At 37.8% G+C, this 14,286-nt stretch overlaps 1 protein-coding gene across 1 annotated transcript in view; it reads left to right on the forward strand.

The window, feature by feature from the left end:
- Positions 1–14,286, forward strand: part of LRMDA (leucine rich melanocyte differentiation associated) — a 1,164,713-nt gene that overhangs the window by 904,126 nt on the left and 246,301 nt on the right. The window contains exon 8 of the mRNA XM_070470890.1: positions 10,350–10,434. Coding sequence (XP_070326991.1) covers positions 10,350–10,434 — 85 coding nt within the window. The remainder of the gene's footprint in view (positions 1–10,349; positions 10,435–14,286) is intronic.

Here is a 14,286-nt window from a genome sequence, read left to right on the forward strand (position 1 = left end):
TTTAGTTCCAAGGACAGAACTTGACCTGCAGCCCTTGAGAATTTATAAAAAAAAAAAAAACAAAAAAAAACAAAAAACCAAAACTCTCTTGAGAGGAAGAGAGACACATGAGGCAAGTTCCCTCTTATAAGCCAAAACAAATCAACCTTGTAGGAATACCATGACATAATATTATTTCTAAGACAGCCTTGCAAACCCAGATGAGAAATGCCATATGCTGTTATTTACTAAAGACGAGCCATCACAGTAATGCAGGGAAGCTATGGGTGAATCTAGGTTGTAACTAGCTAAAGATTTCATGACTTCTGTCCACAGAAGGAATCTCAGTAGTGCCTTTCTGCTTGACAAGTAAGGAGGAGAGTCCATTCATGTACAGATAGTTGATTACACATTGTGTGTATGTCCCTGTTGTAGCTACTATGAAGGGTAGGAGAAGCCATAAAACCTTTGCCCTACCTTTCAAGAAACTTAAATTTAGTTGAAGAAGTAAGATGTTATACAAAATTAAAGTAAAAATAAGTGTAGTTAATATTTAATGAGCAATGCCAGGATCTTTGTTTCTTATATTGCTCTTCGCTTTTAACGTGAAGAAAGGTCATATAGCGTCATGATTAAGGCAGTAACCACTACTGCCTGGTTTTGTGGCCCAGCTCTGTTACATGCTAGTAATCCAAGAACCTGCTTAATTTCCTTGGGCCTCAGTTTTCCTCATCTGTAAAATAGGAATAGGATTTAGAAATGCTTCATGGAACTGTTGTAAAGACTGAATAATATGCAGAATGTGTTTAGCATAGTTTTAGACACAAAGTAAGCACAAGTAAGTGTTATCCATTTTTAACTATCATCATCATTATAATGACTATGATTGTCTTTATCATTTTACAGTGGAGGAAAGAATAGCTTTAAGAGTTTACTGCCCAAGGTCATACAGAGGACGGTGTGTGGATCTAAGTCTTAGGCAGGCAGGCATCAGAGCACAGGAAAATGAGAAGTAGAGGATATCCAAATTGTAAATAAGTTGACAGAATCTTTGAAGCTTAATTAGTTTTTTCTTACTATCCTTTTAGCACCAAACATACCTTAGATGTTATATAATAAATTTTAGATAGATAGATAGATAGATAGTGGTATGCTGGGAATGTTTAACAAGCAGCTCTTTGGAAAAAAAATTATGAATACATGTACATAACTTTTTGTAATTTTATGTATATAAAGGTTGATTAGTACACAGCTTACAAATAAAATTAAATATATAATCCTTTTGGTTATAAATTCTAGTCATCTAATGCAATCTTACCAAACATTTTTGGTTATTTTAGCCAAACTTTCATATCTGTTGCCAATATAAGGTTGCAGTTGATGAATAAGTATAGTTCTGACATGAGCATCAATTATATTCTTTTCTTACTGTGTCAGAACTTTACTCTTTTGTGAATGGCATGAGCAACTTCTTTACTGAATCAGATAATAGTTTTTGAATATTTGAAAAATATTTCCTCAACTTTTTGGTGCTATTCACAATGTAATGGCTACATACACAATATAACCTTTAAGTTTAATCTGAATAGCTCATATTTTCCCATCATTTTCTTAGGTTTAAAAAAATCAATAAGATAATTAGCAACCAATTTGTAGCATTTGCCAATTTCTGCTGTAAATAATTCTATCATGGCTGATGTCAGACTACCAAAGTCACATCACTGAAGAGTTGGGAAGATCTATGAAGTGGTATATATTATATAGTATTTCTGCTATGTAAATATAATAGACATGAATAATTTCCAGAGCATAAATAGTAGTAAAGTTTATAAAAGAGAAAGTGCTGAGTTTGGTTATATATTACCTTTACTTTTAATATTATCCAATCACAAGTATATATAATTGAATTTTAAATAACAACTGTGTTTATCAACTTAAATATGTCATTCCTGAAAAGTTAACCATTGGCTTTTGTGAGCTGGTACAGGTTGACCATAGATACTATTAGCTATGTCAACCCCAAAGGGCTAAAGAGATCTGAAGTGCTCTGCATCTATGTTGCATAGTCAGTTATTTTTTTTTTCAGTTATTTTTAATAAATAATGGTTTTATTAATATGTCAAACCACAAAACACACTGCATATTCACATGAATCTAATCATATCTCAATGTAGCAGATGTACGAGATGCTGGTACAATCCCTGGGTTGGGGGATTCCCTGGAAGAGGACATGGCAACCCACTCCAGTATTCTTGCCTGGAGAATCCCATGAACAGAGGAGCCTGGTCAGCTAAGGTCCACAGGGTTGCAAACAGTTGGACGTGACTGAAGTGACTTAGCACTAGCACTAGAAATGTATTGCTTAAATTAGTATATGTACTAAACCCAGGAAGGTTTTCTTCTCTAGGCACCATTGAACATCAAATTCATTGCAGAATGGTTGGGATTCAGGCTGTGAAATCAGGCTGTGTTAGTTGGAATTCTAAATTCTCCATATATTAGCTGAATGCTCTCAAGCAAGTTGTTTAATCTCTCTAAATCCCAACTGTCTTACTTATAAAATGATAGTAATAATGATATTCCTATCTTAAAGTTGTTGAGATAGTTAAATGAAAGAGTGTGCTTAAAATGACTCCATATAAAGAGTGCCCAAGAAGTGTGACACATATACATAATCATATATAGACCCTCATTACTTGGGAATTGTAAGATATTACATTATGTTTGAACATATGACACAAACTAAATCCTCTGCAAGGATTAATAATTACCAGCAAAGTATCAACTTGTGTTCCATCATATTTCTGTGGACAAAGATGACTGTTTCTTTAAAGATAGGATGTTCTACCTTTAGAATTACCCAAGGTATTAGTAAATTCTCTCTCGTTCGATAATCCTTTCTTAATGCTTGGAGAGGGTGGTTTCTGAGGAGCTGCAAGGCATTCACTATTAACACAGATCTTGTTCCTGGCACCGTTGAATTTGACAGTCCTGCAAAAGAGGCCAGACAAGAGCACCACTGACAGCAGGAGGCAAAGTGGAGCAATGGCCAGGAGAGGAGTGTCATAAAGACCTGGGGTCTCTGCTGTCCAGAAGGTGTGGAACTGGCGAAACTCCTTGGAGTCTGAGAATCAGACTGACTTGGTTTTTAATCCCACTGTAGATTTTAGAACTGTATCGCCTCGGGCGTGTGACTTAGACTTTCTGGGTCTCAATTTTCTCTTTTTGCGGATGAGAGTAGTAATAGGATATACTCATACACTGGAAAACCATTAGACTTAGAAAGCATTTAGGAAACATTTGTTCCTGTCCCACTCCATGCCCCCTTTCTTTTCTGCCCCCTTCTTCCTCCTTAACTCCTATGCCCCCTCCTTCTGTCACGCTTCCTTGTCCTCTGATGGGAGGGATTGGAAAAATCAGTTCAGTTCAGTTCAGTCACTTAGTCGTGTCTGACTGTTTGTGACCCCATGGACTGCAGCACGCCAGGCTTCCCTCGCCATCACCAACTCCCGGAACTTGCTCAAACTCATGAGTTGGTGATGCCATCACAACCATCTCACCCTCTGTCGTCCCCTTCTCCTCCTGCCTTCAATCTTTCCCAGCATCAGGGTCTTTTCCAGAGAGTCAGTTCTTTGCATCAGGTGGCCAAAGTAATGGAGTTTCAGCTTCAGCATCTGTCCTTCCATTGAATATTCAGGACTGATTTCCTTTAGGATTGACTGGTTGGATCTCCTAGCAGTCCAAGGGACTCTCAAGGGTCTTCTCCAACACTACAGTTCAAAAGCATCAATTCTTTGGTGCTCATCTTTCTTTATAGTCCAATTCTCACATCCATACATGACTTGGAAAAACCATAGCTTTGACTAGATGAACCTTTTTTGGCAAAGTAGTTGGTCATAGCTTTTCTTCCAAGTAACAAGCATCTTTTAATTTTATGGCTGCACTCACCATATGCAGTGATTTTGGAGCCCCCAAAAATAAAGTCTGTCACTGTTTCCATTGTTTCCCCATTTATTTGCCATGAACTGATGGGACTAGTTGCCCTGATCTTAGTTTTCTGAATGTTGAGTTTTAAGCCAACTTTTTCACTCCTCTTTCGCTTTCATCAAGAAGCTCTTTAGTTCTTCTTCGCCTTCTGCCAATAAAGGTGGTGTCGTCTGCATATCTGAGGTTATTGATAGTTCTCCCAGCAATCTTGATTCCAGCTTTTACTTCATCCAGCCCAGCATTTCTCATGATATACTCTGCATATAAGTTAAATAAATAGGGTGACAATATACAACCTTGACATACTCCTTTCCCAGTCTTTTGTTCCATTTCCAGTTCTAACTGTTGCTTCTTGACCTGCTTACAGATTTCTCAGGAGATACTTGATGGCAATTGTTTTCTTTCACATTAGCCCTGGTAGGATTTTAATTTTTAAATATTTTAAACCGCCAAAAGCAATGGCACTATTAAATAAAGTTTAAAAATAAAATCATTGCAAACCACATTGTTCACAAAAATCTTTCCATCTTTGCCTATTAACTTTTACCCTTTTACCCACGGCAAATATTATGTTAAAAATAGCAACAGATGTATCAATACTATTCTTATAGTTACTGTGTTCACTTAGTATTGTGTAATAAAAATTTTGCATATTTATTTTGTATTTGGTTACTGTAAATAATTATGATTATTTCCATAATGTTCAATATTTAGATGGTTTTATTTTTTTCTTATATAAATATATGCTAAAATATTTTGGAAACCGCTGCTCTTGATGACTGAAAAGGTCTCTTACAGCTCTTACATTCTATGACTTGATTGTTCGTGTAAAGGTCCCAAGGATGCCCAGCCTGCAGTCCTTCTTTTCTTTTTTCTCCCATAAGCATTTCAGAACTGCAACTCTGTGCCTAGTAACCTTTTAGGCACTGGCAGAACTAGAGCCCCTTTGGATCAGATAAAAACAATGGCAAACTCAGAGGTTGCTTTGCCTGCAAAGGGCTTCCTGATTCCAGAGAGCCTTTGGTGCAGCCCTCCACCCAACCCACCCCTTCCCTGGGGGACTTCTGCTCTGAACTACGCCCCCACCCCACCTCCTCAGTCAGCTGGATGCTGGGCTCTTGCTCTGACTCTGCCTTTTGCACAGTTGTATCCTTTCTTGGTGTCTTGGTTCCTGACTCACCCTCATCGCTTTTTACCCTTTATTTTTCTCTCATTTTTGTTGGCTTCTGTCTCTGGACAAGAATATAGTTACTCCTGTTTCTCCACCTTCCCAACACATTGCCTCTATCGTGGAGGCTTCCTGTCTTCACACTGGAAGGCATGGTGCCTCTACCTGTGAGCAGGTTGGAAGACTCCATCTTTAGACTGGTTCTGTGGCTTTTAATTTAATCTTTGAGATGCTGTCAAGTCTTTACTTCTGCTTCTGGCAACTTGGCTCATGCTTTTGTGTTGAATTATAATCATGGTATATAGTTTTCTCTTTGACATTAAAATGTTTTATTCATTCAAGCATTATGCATTGACATCTTTCTGTATTTCTGGCAGCATGTTGGGTACCAGGGTTAATAGTATAGTTAATCTCAGAAATTTAATAGAGTTAATCTTGAAAGCACTGTTAGTATGAAGAAGAAACAAGCAAGAATGTAATTACTAATCCATGTGTTCAGCTGTCATCATAGAGGTTGGGGTCAAAGTTCTGGATGATGCAAAATATGGGGATCAGGCTATGAGTTGCTGACCCTTACTAACCAGCATTAATCATGATTCTTTTTTTTTTTTTTTTTTTTGATGAGTTGGGAATGCAACTAAGGTCCTGATTTTATTTTTCTTGGTATTCTCTGCAAAGGGCCTGGCATATAGTAGATGGTTATTAAATCCTTGATAACTAAATGAGTGATGCTTTTTTTTATGAGAGAAAATAAATGTTTTTAGAAGAGTCAGCTTTATACCACAGTTTCAGGGAATGAATTGTGATGAAAAGCGAAGATTGCTTTTACTTGAAAGAGGCTGACAAATTTCCCAGACCTGGGATCACTTTATGCAGTGTATGATTTAAGGGTGAGTGAGCATGCCAGAGCGCTCCACTTGAGCTGAGTGATGGGGAATGAGATGTGGAGCTCTGGTCTTAGATGGTATTTTGTGAAAAATAGTTGGAGATTTATGGCTATTAAACAACTTTGTAGCTGCCCCCTTCTTGTTTTGAAGCCTGCCAAATATCTCCTCCTGTGGTCTGTATCATGTTCCTTCCGGGCATCCATGATATTCAGACATATCCACTGGAATGCAGGTTTCTGTGGAATGCACCCAATGGGAGGGGGCTTGAATTGTACACATTCATCTGAAGACATTTGTTTTCTGCAACCACGGAATGAAATTCTCACTTTGCAAGTCTCTTTTACTGTACTTTCGTTGAATCTTTTCCAGTGAGGTTGCCAAAGTTCTACCTTCCTTTCTGCATGATGGAAATTGCAGAGCACAGTATATTAGTGACCATTATCATTATTGATGTGAGTTTAAAAAATTATTAGTAACTCTCCAATTGTGAGTAGGAGACAAGTACAAAAACCTACATATGCCTTGGCCAATCTTAAGTAGAAAGACTTAGCAGGTAGAATGAGCGTTTTAAGCCTTGGCATGAAGTGGGGGATTTATATTTACTGCTATTTATCAGCTTTTTCTGTTCTGTTGTTACATTCAATAGCTTAGGAAGAGTTAGAACTGGGATATTTCACCAAAAAAGCCAACCAGAGATGCCCTTAGTTCATGTTGTGCAAGTACTGGAAAACTTAGAGAAAGTGTCCTCTAATTATGTGTTTTCAACATAGGATGTATGGATTAGGTAGAAACAGAAGCCTGTTTTTTCAATTTTCATGTTTAATTTTGAGAAATTAAAAAAACATATAAAAGTTTGAAAAATAACAAGCATGCTTAGTTACCCTACAGGATTTGTGTTTTCTAATATGTTGTTATTTTTTTTTTCAAGTGTTATGCTTCAATAAAAGAAATAAATCTTATGTGTAAAATTTCAGCTCCCCACTTTCCATTAGCCCCAGTTCTGTTACTCTGCTCTTTGGTAGGGGCAACCATTTTCATGAATTTAATATTTAACTTTTATATTTTTTAGATCTTTCCATATACACATGAGATCAAAGAACTACACATTTACATAAATAGTATTGCACTGCATTTATCATTTTGCGACTTGCATTTTCACTTTGCATTAAATTTTTAGACCTATTCAAATTGAGATCTATAAATCAGCTTTATTGCTCTTAAGTGCTAAATATTATTCTGTCATATGAATATACAACATTTTATTTATCCATTTTCCTCATTGATAGACATTTGAATTATTTCCAATTTGTTCTGTTGTAAATAATGCTGCAATAAACATTGTTTTATGTTCCACCTTACAGACCTGAGTAAAATTTTCCATAGTGTATATATTTTAAAGGGAATTGCAGTACCAATTTTCAGTTTTATTAGATATTGCTAAATTACTCTCCTAAGTGGTTGAACCAATGTACATTCCCACTGGCAAAAGATGAGAGGTTAAGAGTTTTGTTGCCCTTGGTACTCTATAGCACTCTTTATAATGAGACTTAAAAGTTTTCCAACTATGATGAACAAAAAAATTGTATTTTGTTTTAATCTGAGGTGCCCTTAGGGCTAGTGAATTTGAGCATCTTCTCTTTTATTTATTGGCCACTCAGGTTTTCTCTTCTTTGAAGTGTCTTATATTTTTTTTGTCCATTTCTATTATATTTTTATTTATTTAGAGACATATTCTGAATGCTAATATTTTATTGCAGATGTTACAAAAATCCTCTAATGGGGAGATTCATAAAGTAAAATGTGAAAGTGTAATTTTTTGCCATGGATGGTTAGAAAATTTGCCAAGTACTTAAAGATTTGAGGATTATTTGTAGTTCTGAGGAGTCTGATTTACCCCAATTTTCCTGATCCCATTTTAGGCATATCTGCTTTATCCACATAAAGGAAAACATTATTTAAAAATTTCCACTAATGTTTCTATTATCTCATTCTTGATATATTATGAGTGTATTGCTTCAGTTTCAAGGGGAATTCTTTATTCAGGGACAGGTAATGTGAAAATTTAAGACACTGTCTTGTCCATTTCTTTCATATGATGATTGTGCTTTTCTGAATCAAGCTTCTAAGCATAATTTTAACATCACTTTTAAAAAGTTCACATGGACTTCATTTTGCTAAAAGTCAAGTCAAAGAACTAGTATTTAGAATCTTGGTTTGTAGCAGTTTTCCCAAACATCCAGCCACGAAAGTCTCACCAAAAGGTATAGTTTGCAAAATTGTTCTCTTCCTGGATTCTTTTCCATGACTTGAGTTTATAAATGGACACTGAGCAGAAAAGTAATTAAATGCTAGGCATAGAATGATGACTGCAAAACAGAACTAAAGCCACACAATTTTTGCTTTGACTAAAACTGGAAAGAAAATGTAAATCACTATTTTACTCTTGGTTAGAAAACTTGAATGTTTTGCCCAGTCAGAGATATTTGCTGAAAGGTAGTTTCTTCTAGTAATTTTAGGAAAAGCTGTCATCAAATTGTCAACAGCCCAAATTGAGATTAAAAGTACCAAGAAACATCACAATATAGCAACCTAAAACTCATCCTGGATTTTCAGGCTCTTTTAGCAATGAGATGGAGCAGAAACATTGACAGGGAGAGAAGCTCTGGCCTCTTGCAGAGGAAGTATAGTAGATCTGTGGAAGGACAGCCCCCGTTGCTCCTCCCCTGCCTCGAGCAGGAGCGGCATATGAAGAGACGCCACACTTAGAACATTACCTTTGTGGCTCATTGATCAAACAGGGAAGCCCTATTGATCAAATAGGGATTGCAGGAGACCTTGAATGCCAAATGGAGAAGCCCCTGGTGATTCTAGTGTTTGAATTTTAATCTAATTGCTGATTGTTTTATATGATTACAGCATCTAAAAAAGTCTTTAGATACTTTTTCAAATGTTTTTCTTAGCAACTGAACTTTGATCTTTCTGGACCCAATACCCTTGGATCAAGCTTTAAACACAGTATATTTCTCTTGCTGCTGGAGTTAAGTAATGCTACCCAAAATCTTTCTCTACCTTAGGGACATAGCTTCTGCTTTTGCACCATTCAGAACTCTTTCTCTAAGTCTCTACTGAAAGCCGCTTAATCAAACATCTCAAATGTCAGAAACAGGGTTTAAAGGGTTTTTCTAGCAAGTAGGTCTAATCTCCTACTTAGTTTTGATTCCTATAATGTTGATAATCTCTTTGGAGAAAAGGCCTGCTCCTACTAGGGCAAATATATCCCATAGAATGCATTTCCTTTTCCAGAAAGAAAAATGTAGCATTAATGAAATTTACTTTTTCATGAAGCCTGGAAAGGTTGTAAGCTTAGGATTTTGATCCTAGCAGATGTTCTTTTTAGGATATTAAAAAAAAAAAAAAGTAGTGTTTGATTCAGAAGTTTCAGTAAGAATTGCAGTGGTGATGCTTCGTGTTCCACACTACCTCACTCTGAATATGACATACTGGTCAGTAAGTGACACCTACTCTCCACACTTTGGTGTCGTCTTTCCTCACACCCTAGCTCCCATGGGTATAGCACTAATTAGAGAAAGAGAAAGCGAGAGCAGCCTGGGTCACCCCATATCAAGGTGGATGGTTAAAGCACTTTGCATGTAGAAAAAAAGCATCTTCACAAATAGATTTCATATCATTTTCTCTCAGCCCTCCAAATGGCAAAGTTTTGTTGATAACCATTGTGCTTCAAATTTCAGATGATTTTTTAGTGCTATTGTTAAATGTAGCCACAACCCCAACTGCAAGGTCTTTGATATCACGTGTTCTTCTCTAGGGTCACTTCATGCTTCTCATGTCTTCACCTTTCCCCTGTCTCCATGCCACTGGGCCCAGTAAACCAGCCCTGTTTGTCCCATCTACCCTGCAGGCCAAGCTCAGCCTCTTCACTGGTTTCGTAGAAATCTATGTACAGTGCGCGTTTAATCTGTGGGAATTTTGGGTAGAAAGCTTTTGGGGAATAACTGTGATAGAAATCTAAGTCTGCATCATTTCCTGCCCTCAACATCTCTTTTCCTTCTCCTCCTCAAAATTCCACTCAATAAACAAACCATCCCCTTGTCTCAGATCCCTTCCACCAGTACAAGTCCCCTCAAAGCGTTATATTTGACCCTACACTTACCAAAATATTATCTCAACAGAGACAGCTCTTGCTTCCTAAGAAGAGCCTTGGTCCATAACATGTTCTCCAAACCCAGATCCCAAGGAGACAAGTCTGGTAAACGGAAGTGTTTAGTGTTTGGCGTCGCTCATGTTGCTGTGCTTTTTTTTTCACACAGCCCTCCAGTGACAGAGTTGTTGTCTCTCCTAAGAGCCGCTACACACCCCTGCCTTCTGCTTCCAGGGAACTCACCAGTCACCGAGGTAGGAACCCTGCTTTTTATTGCGCTTTGTGGCTGCAGGGAGAGATGCTGGGCTGTGTGGAGCTCGGGGATCGTTACAGCTTCCTCGGCACTTTGGATGGAACAAGTGCTTTTCAAGTCCATGATGAGAAACCATACCTGTCAAGCCTAGTAATTTTGACTCATAATAAATAGAATTTAGTGGCAGTCTATTGGAAGGCAAATAGTCTATGGTGGAATATAATTTTGTGATTTTTTTTTTTCTTTAAGCAAAGATATTATCACACTTAAAAGTTACAAAGGAGGTCATTACCTCCAGAGAAAGTGGCAGAGAGAAATTGGGAAGCTCACTAATATTTGTAAAAGTGTCATTATTTGGGAGTATTATAGTTGAAATCTGTAATTTCAAAATGAGTGAACTCTACATTACACCTAAAAGGATAGATCAATATGCAGTTTTCCTTGAAATCTCTGATCCTTGAAATTTTAATTTGGCTTACCCAGCTCTTCCAAAGCCTTGAATTTCTCTTGTCATCTCTAGAGTCTGCAAGGAATGTGGTTTAAACATGCTTTATCTCCAACCTGGCTGTTTAAACCAAGGACCATGTGATCACTTTTGTTGTAATTGGTTAGGACAGGAAGAGGCCATGTGATATAATTTGTTTACCCCTTTTTATTCTGGTTATGACCATAGTCATATTTCATAGTTATGAATCTACCTTCCAAGGGTAAGTAAGAACAGGCTTAGGTTGAGGGCGCTACATACTTTTAAACATTGCTTCCCCAAGCAGGAAATTCCCCTGTACATTCAAGGGACACTGAAGAAGGGCTATTCCGGCTTTGTCCTCCAAGCTGCATTGCAGGATGGGTGGGTAGGAGCCAAGTCTGTAGAGGTTATCAGAAAGTGATGGAACTGGCCCTCTAGGGAGGCATGGGGGCTTTGGGTAAATGACACACTAGCATTCTGTAGGATCCCAGGTATCTGTGACGTGGACTTGTGTTTTCTGTTTGATGTCTGTATTCAGTGGAGTTGGTTTCATTAATTAATTAATTAATATTAATTAAAACATAATTAATATGTGTTGGTTTAATTAGGGTTCAGTTATGATTCCATTCTGGAAATGTTCAATTTGTGAAAATCAATTTTGCTCAAAGTCAAGCAGCATAAATAGCTGCCAATGTGTTTTGAGGGGCATGAACAGATCTCTTCTGAATATTCTTATGAAGATTTGGAATATATCCCTTTAGAGACTGTTTTTCACAGGGGTGGGGGGTGGGGATTCCTCTACACAAATTATTATACCCTTCTAGAAGGAATAACAAATTAAGCCTTGCATCATAGTCTCATGGATTTATTTATTAGTCTCTTGTATTTGAATTGATTGAGTTTGTGTTGATTACATGAATAGGAACTGAAGTCTCAGAGCCCTCAAGCCTGCTTCAGTTCATCTGGCCATGAAATTGAGATTTCACAACAGGAGGACCTGATCAAATAAGTGATAGACATCAGTAACAGGGCAAAGGTCATCTGTCATTGTAACAGTGATATTAAAAAATCTGAAGCTTGAAAAAAAGAAATACAAAGCAATAAGTTTTGAAGATACTTGAGTAATGTTGGAATACGGAAAAATGCCTAATGTGGTCTGAGTTAAAATAGACACTCTTGAATGACATCAGAGTACAACACCAGTGGAAAAAGTGTTATTTAATGGAAGCCAAGACAGATGTCTTGATTTTCCTGAGCAGTTAATACAGATTTAATACATCCATTGCCTAATCTTTGCTAAGTACTTGGTTGTTGATAAAGTAAGTTAGCATCATGAAGTGATGGCCAGGTCTTTGGACTTACAGTCCTGAGGAGACCAGAAAGAGAGAACCAAAGATGCCCATTAGGCTGAATTACTGTTGAACTGACATGTGTAGGGAAAATATGAGACTAATATACTTCAGCTTGGCATGAATCATGCAGTGACAAATGAGGAAAACAATAGTTTTCAGCACCAGAATGAAACCACTTAATGACATCTTGGGTTTTTTTTGTATTTAAGTTAAAGAAATCATTCTAAGTTTCTGATTCCTTAGATCACCAAACTCCTTGAGTGTCATTTGTTAATATTTCCATGGAAACGGCCTACAAACATTTATCCAGAGAGGTACTTCCATGTTATAAAGGCAAATTACACCAGAGGTTTCCCAGGTGAAATCCTCCATGATGTCTGAACTCAGTCTGTAAAGTCCTAAGTGGAAATTCTATTTGTAAATAATTTTTGACTCATCTGGTTCCCAATCTCTTTTCATTCCGCACCAGCAACTACACAAACTGGTAGGTAGTAGTTCACGTACAAATTGCTATTTTTCTATACATGCCATTTTCTCTGTGCTTGTCCTTTTATGTAACTTCCAATGTCGAGTTTGATAGACCAGAGATCCATGTCCTAAGAACTGTAGATTCAAATGCAAGAGAAGTCTGAGCTCAGAATAACGATCAGGAGTCAGGGGACTCTATTTTTCCATCTATAACGAATAGATAATCCAAACCTCCTAGAGACAATGATGCCCAGCGCCTTATGCTTCCTCTGTGAGATTTTTAGTTATTGTACCTTCATGGAATTTCCCCCCTTCTTTATCTCCTTTGTTGTTCAGTTGTTAAGTCGTGTCCAACTCTGCGACCCTATGGACTGTAGCGTATCAGGCTCCTCTGTCCATGGGGATTTCCAGGCAAGAATACTGGAGTGGGTTGCCATTTCCTTCTCCAGGACCAGAAAGTGAACCTATGTCTCCTGCATTGGCTGATGGATTCTTCACTGCTGAGCCACCTGGGAAACCCTTATCTCCTTTGTGTAGTTGCTTATATTCTGCTTTATATAACACAGGTCAGGTCTGTGTATATCTTGAACTCTTCACAGATGCACAAGCTCCTTGAGGGGCTATATAGATTCTAACTCTTTTCTTTCACATCACTAACTCCTACTCAGGTATAAGCTGAAACACCACAGCTCCAAGAAAAGCTCCTCTGATCCCCCTCTATCCATTTGCATTAAGTCAGTTTTCCCTTTTCAGGGGCTCTTTTCCTGGATGGCAGCTTTCGGTAGAGATCGGGGTGGGGTGGAGGTTGGAGGTACTGGTGTTTGCTTACTTACCACTATATCTTCAGTGCCTGTCACAGGACCTCCTACTTAATCAGAGATCCATAAATATTTGTTCAGTAAATGATGAGTGATAGAAACCCAGGGGAAAGGCAGTAACTTTGGTACCTCTTGTTGTTATCTAAGTACCTGGTTGCACATAAATTGCAAGGTAACTTGATTGCATCTGAGGAAGGAGATCCATCTGCCTTTGGGGGTGAGCACATACTGAAGGGAGAGGCCAGTTTTATAAATGGCAGGCCTCAACTCTGTTGCTTTCAGAAACCCAAGTCATCTTGGATGAAAGCTCTATCTGTTGGTTCATTGCCAGACAGCATTTAGCCATATTGAATAACTTCCAAGTAGATAATTATTTTGAAGTCTTAGTTTTCAGACTCTGGTGTTTTGATGACGGAAAGGAATAGGATGAATTAAAGCAACTTATGGAATTCTTATGCTAGTACAGAAGCTCTCAGAGAAGGGACTGGACTCTCAATAAGATGCAGGTTGTGTAAAGATAGAGTTTTAGAACAGTCTGCTTAAAATCTCTCTGAGAATTCTCCTCTAGTTCTGAGCATGTCTTCAGAATATGGGGACATGGTGCTGTATCAGTGATGCCAACTGCTACCTAGTGATGGTCTGCATGCTACATCTTCAGTGGGTAGCCACATTTATGAGGAATGTTAAAATGTTTGTTGGAGAAATGTCTCTTTCAATATATCCTGGCCATAGGATGTACCCCCGAAAGT

The sequence above is a fragment of the Odocoileus virginianus genome, chromosome 7 (genome assembly GCF_023699985.2).
Source record: "Odocoileus virginianus isolate 20LAN1187 ecotype Illinois chromosome 7, Ovbor_1.2, whole genome shotgun sequence".
NCBI lineage: Eukaryota > Metazoa > Chordata > Mammalia > Artiodactyla > Cervidae > Odocoileus > Odocoileus virginianus.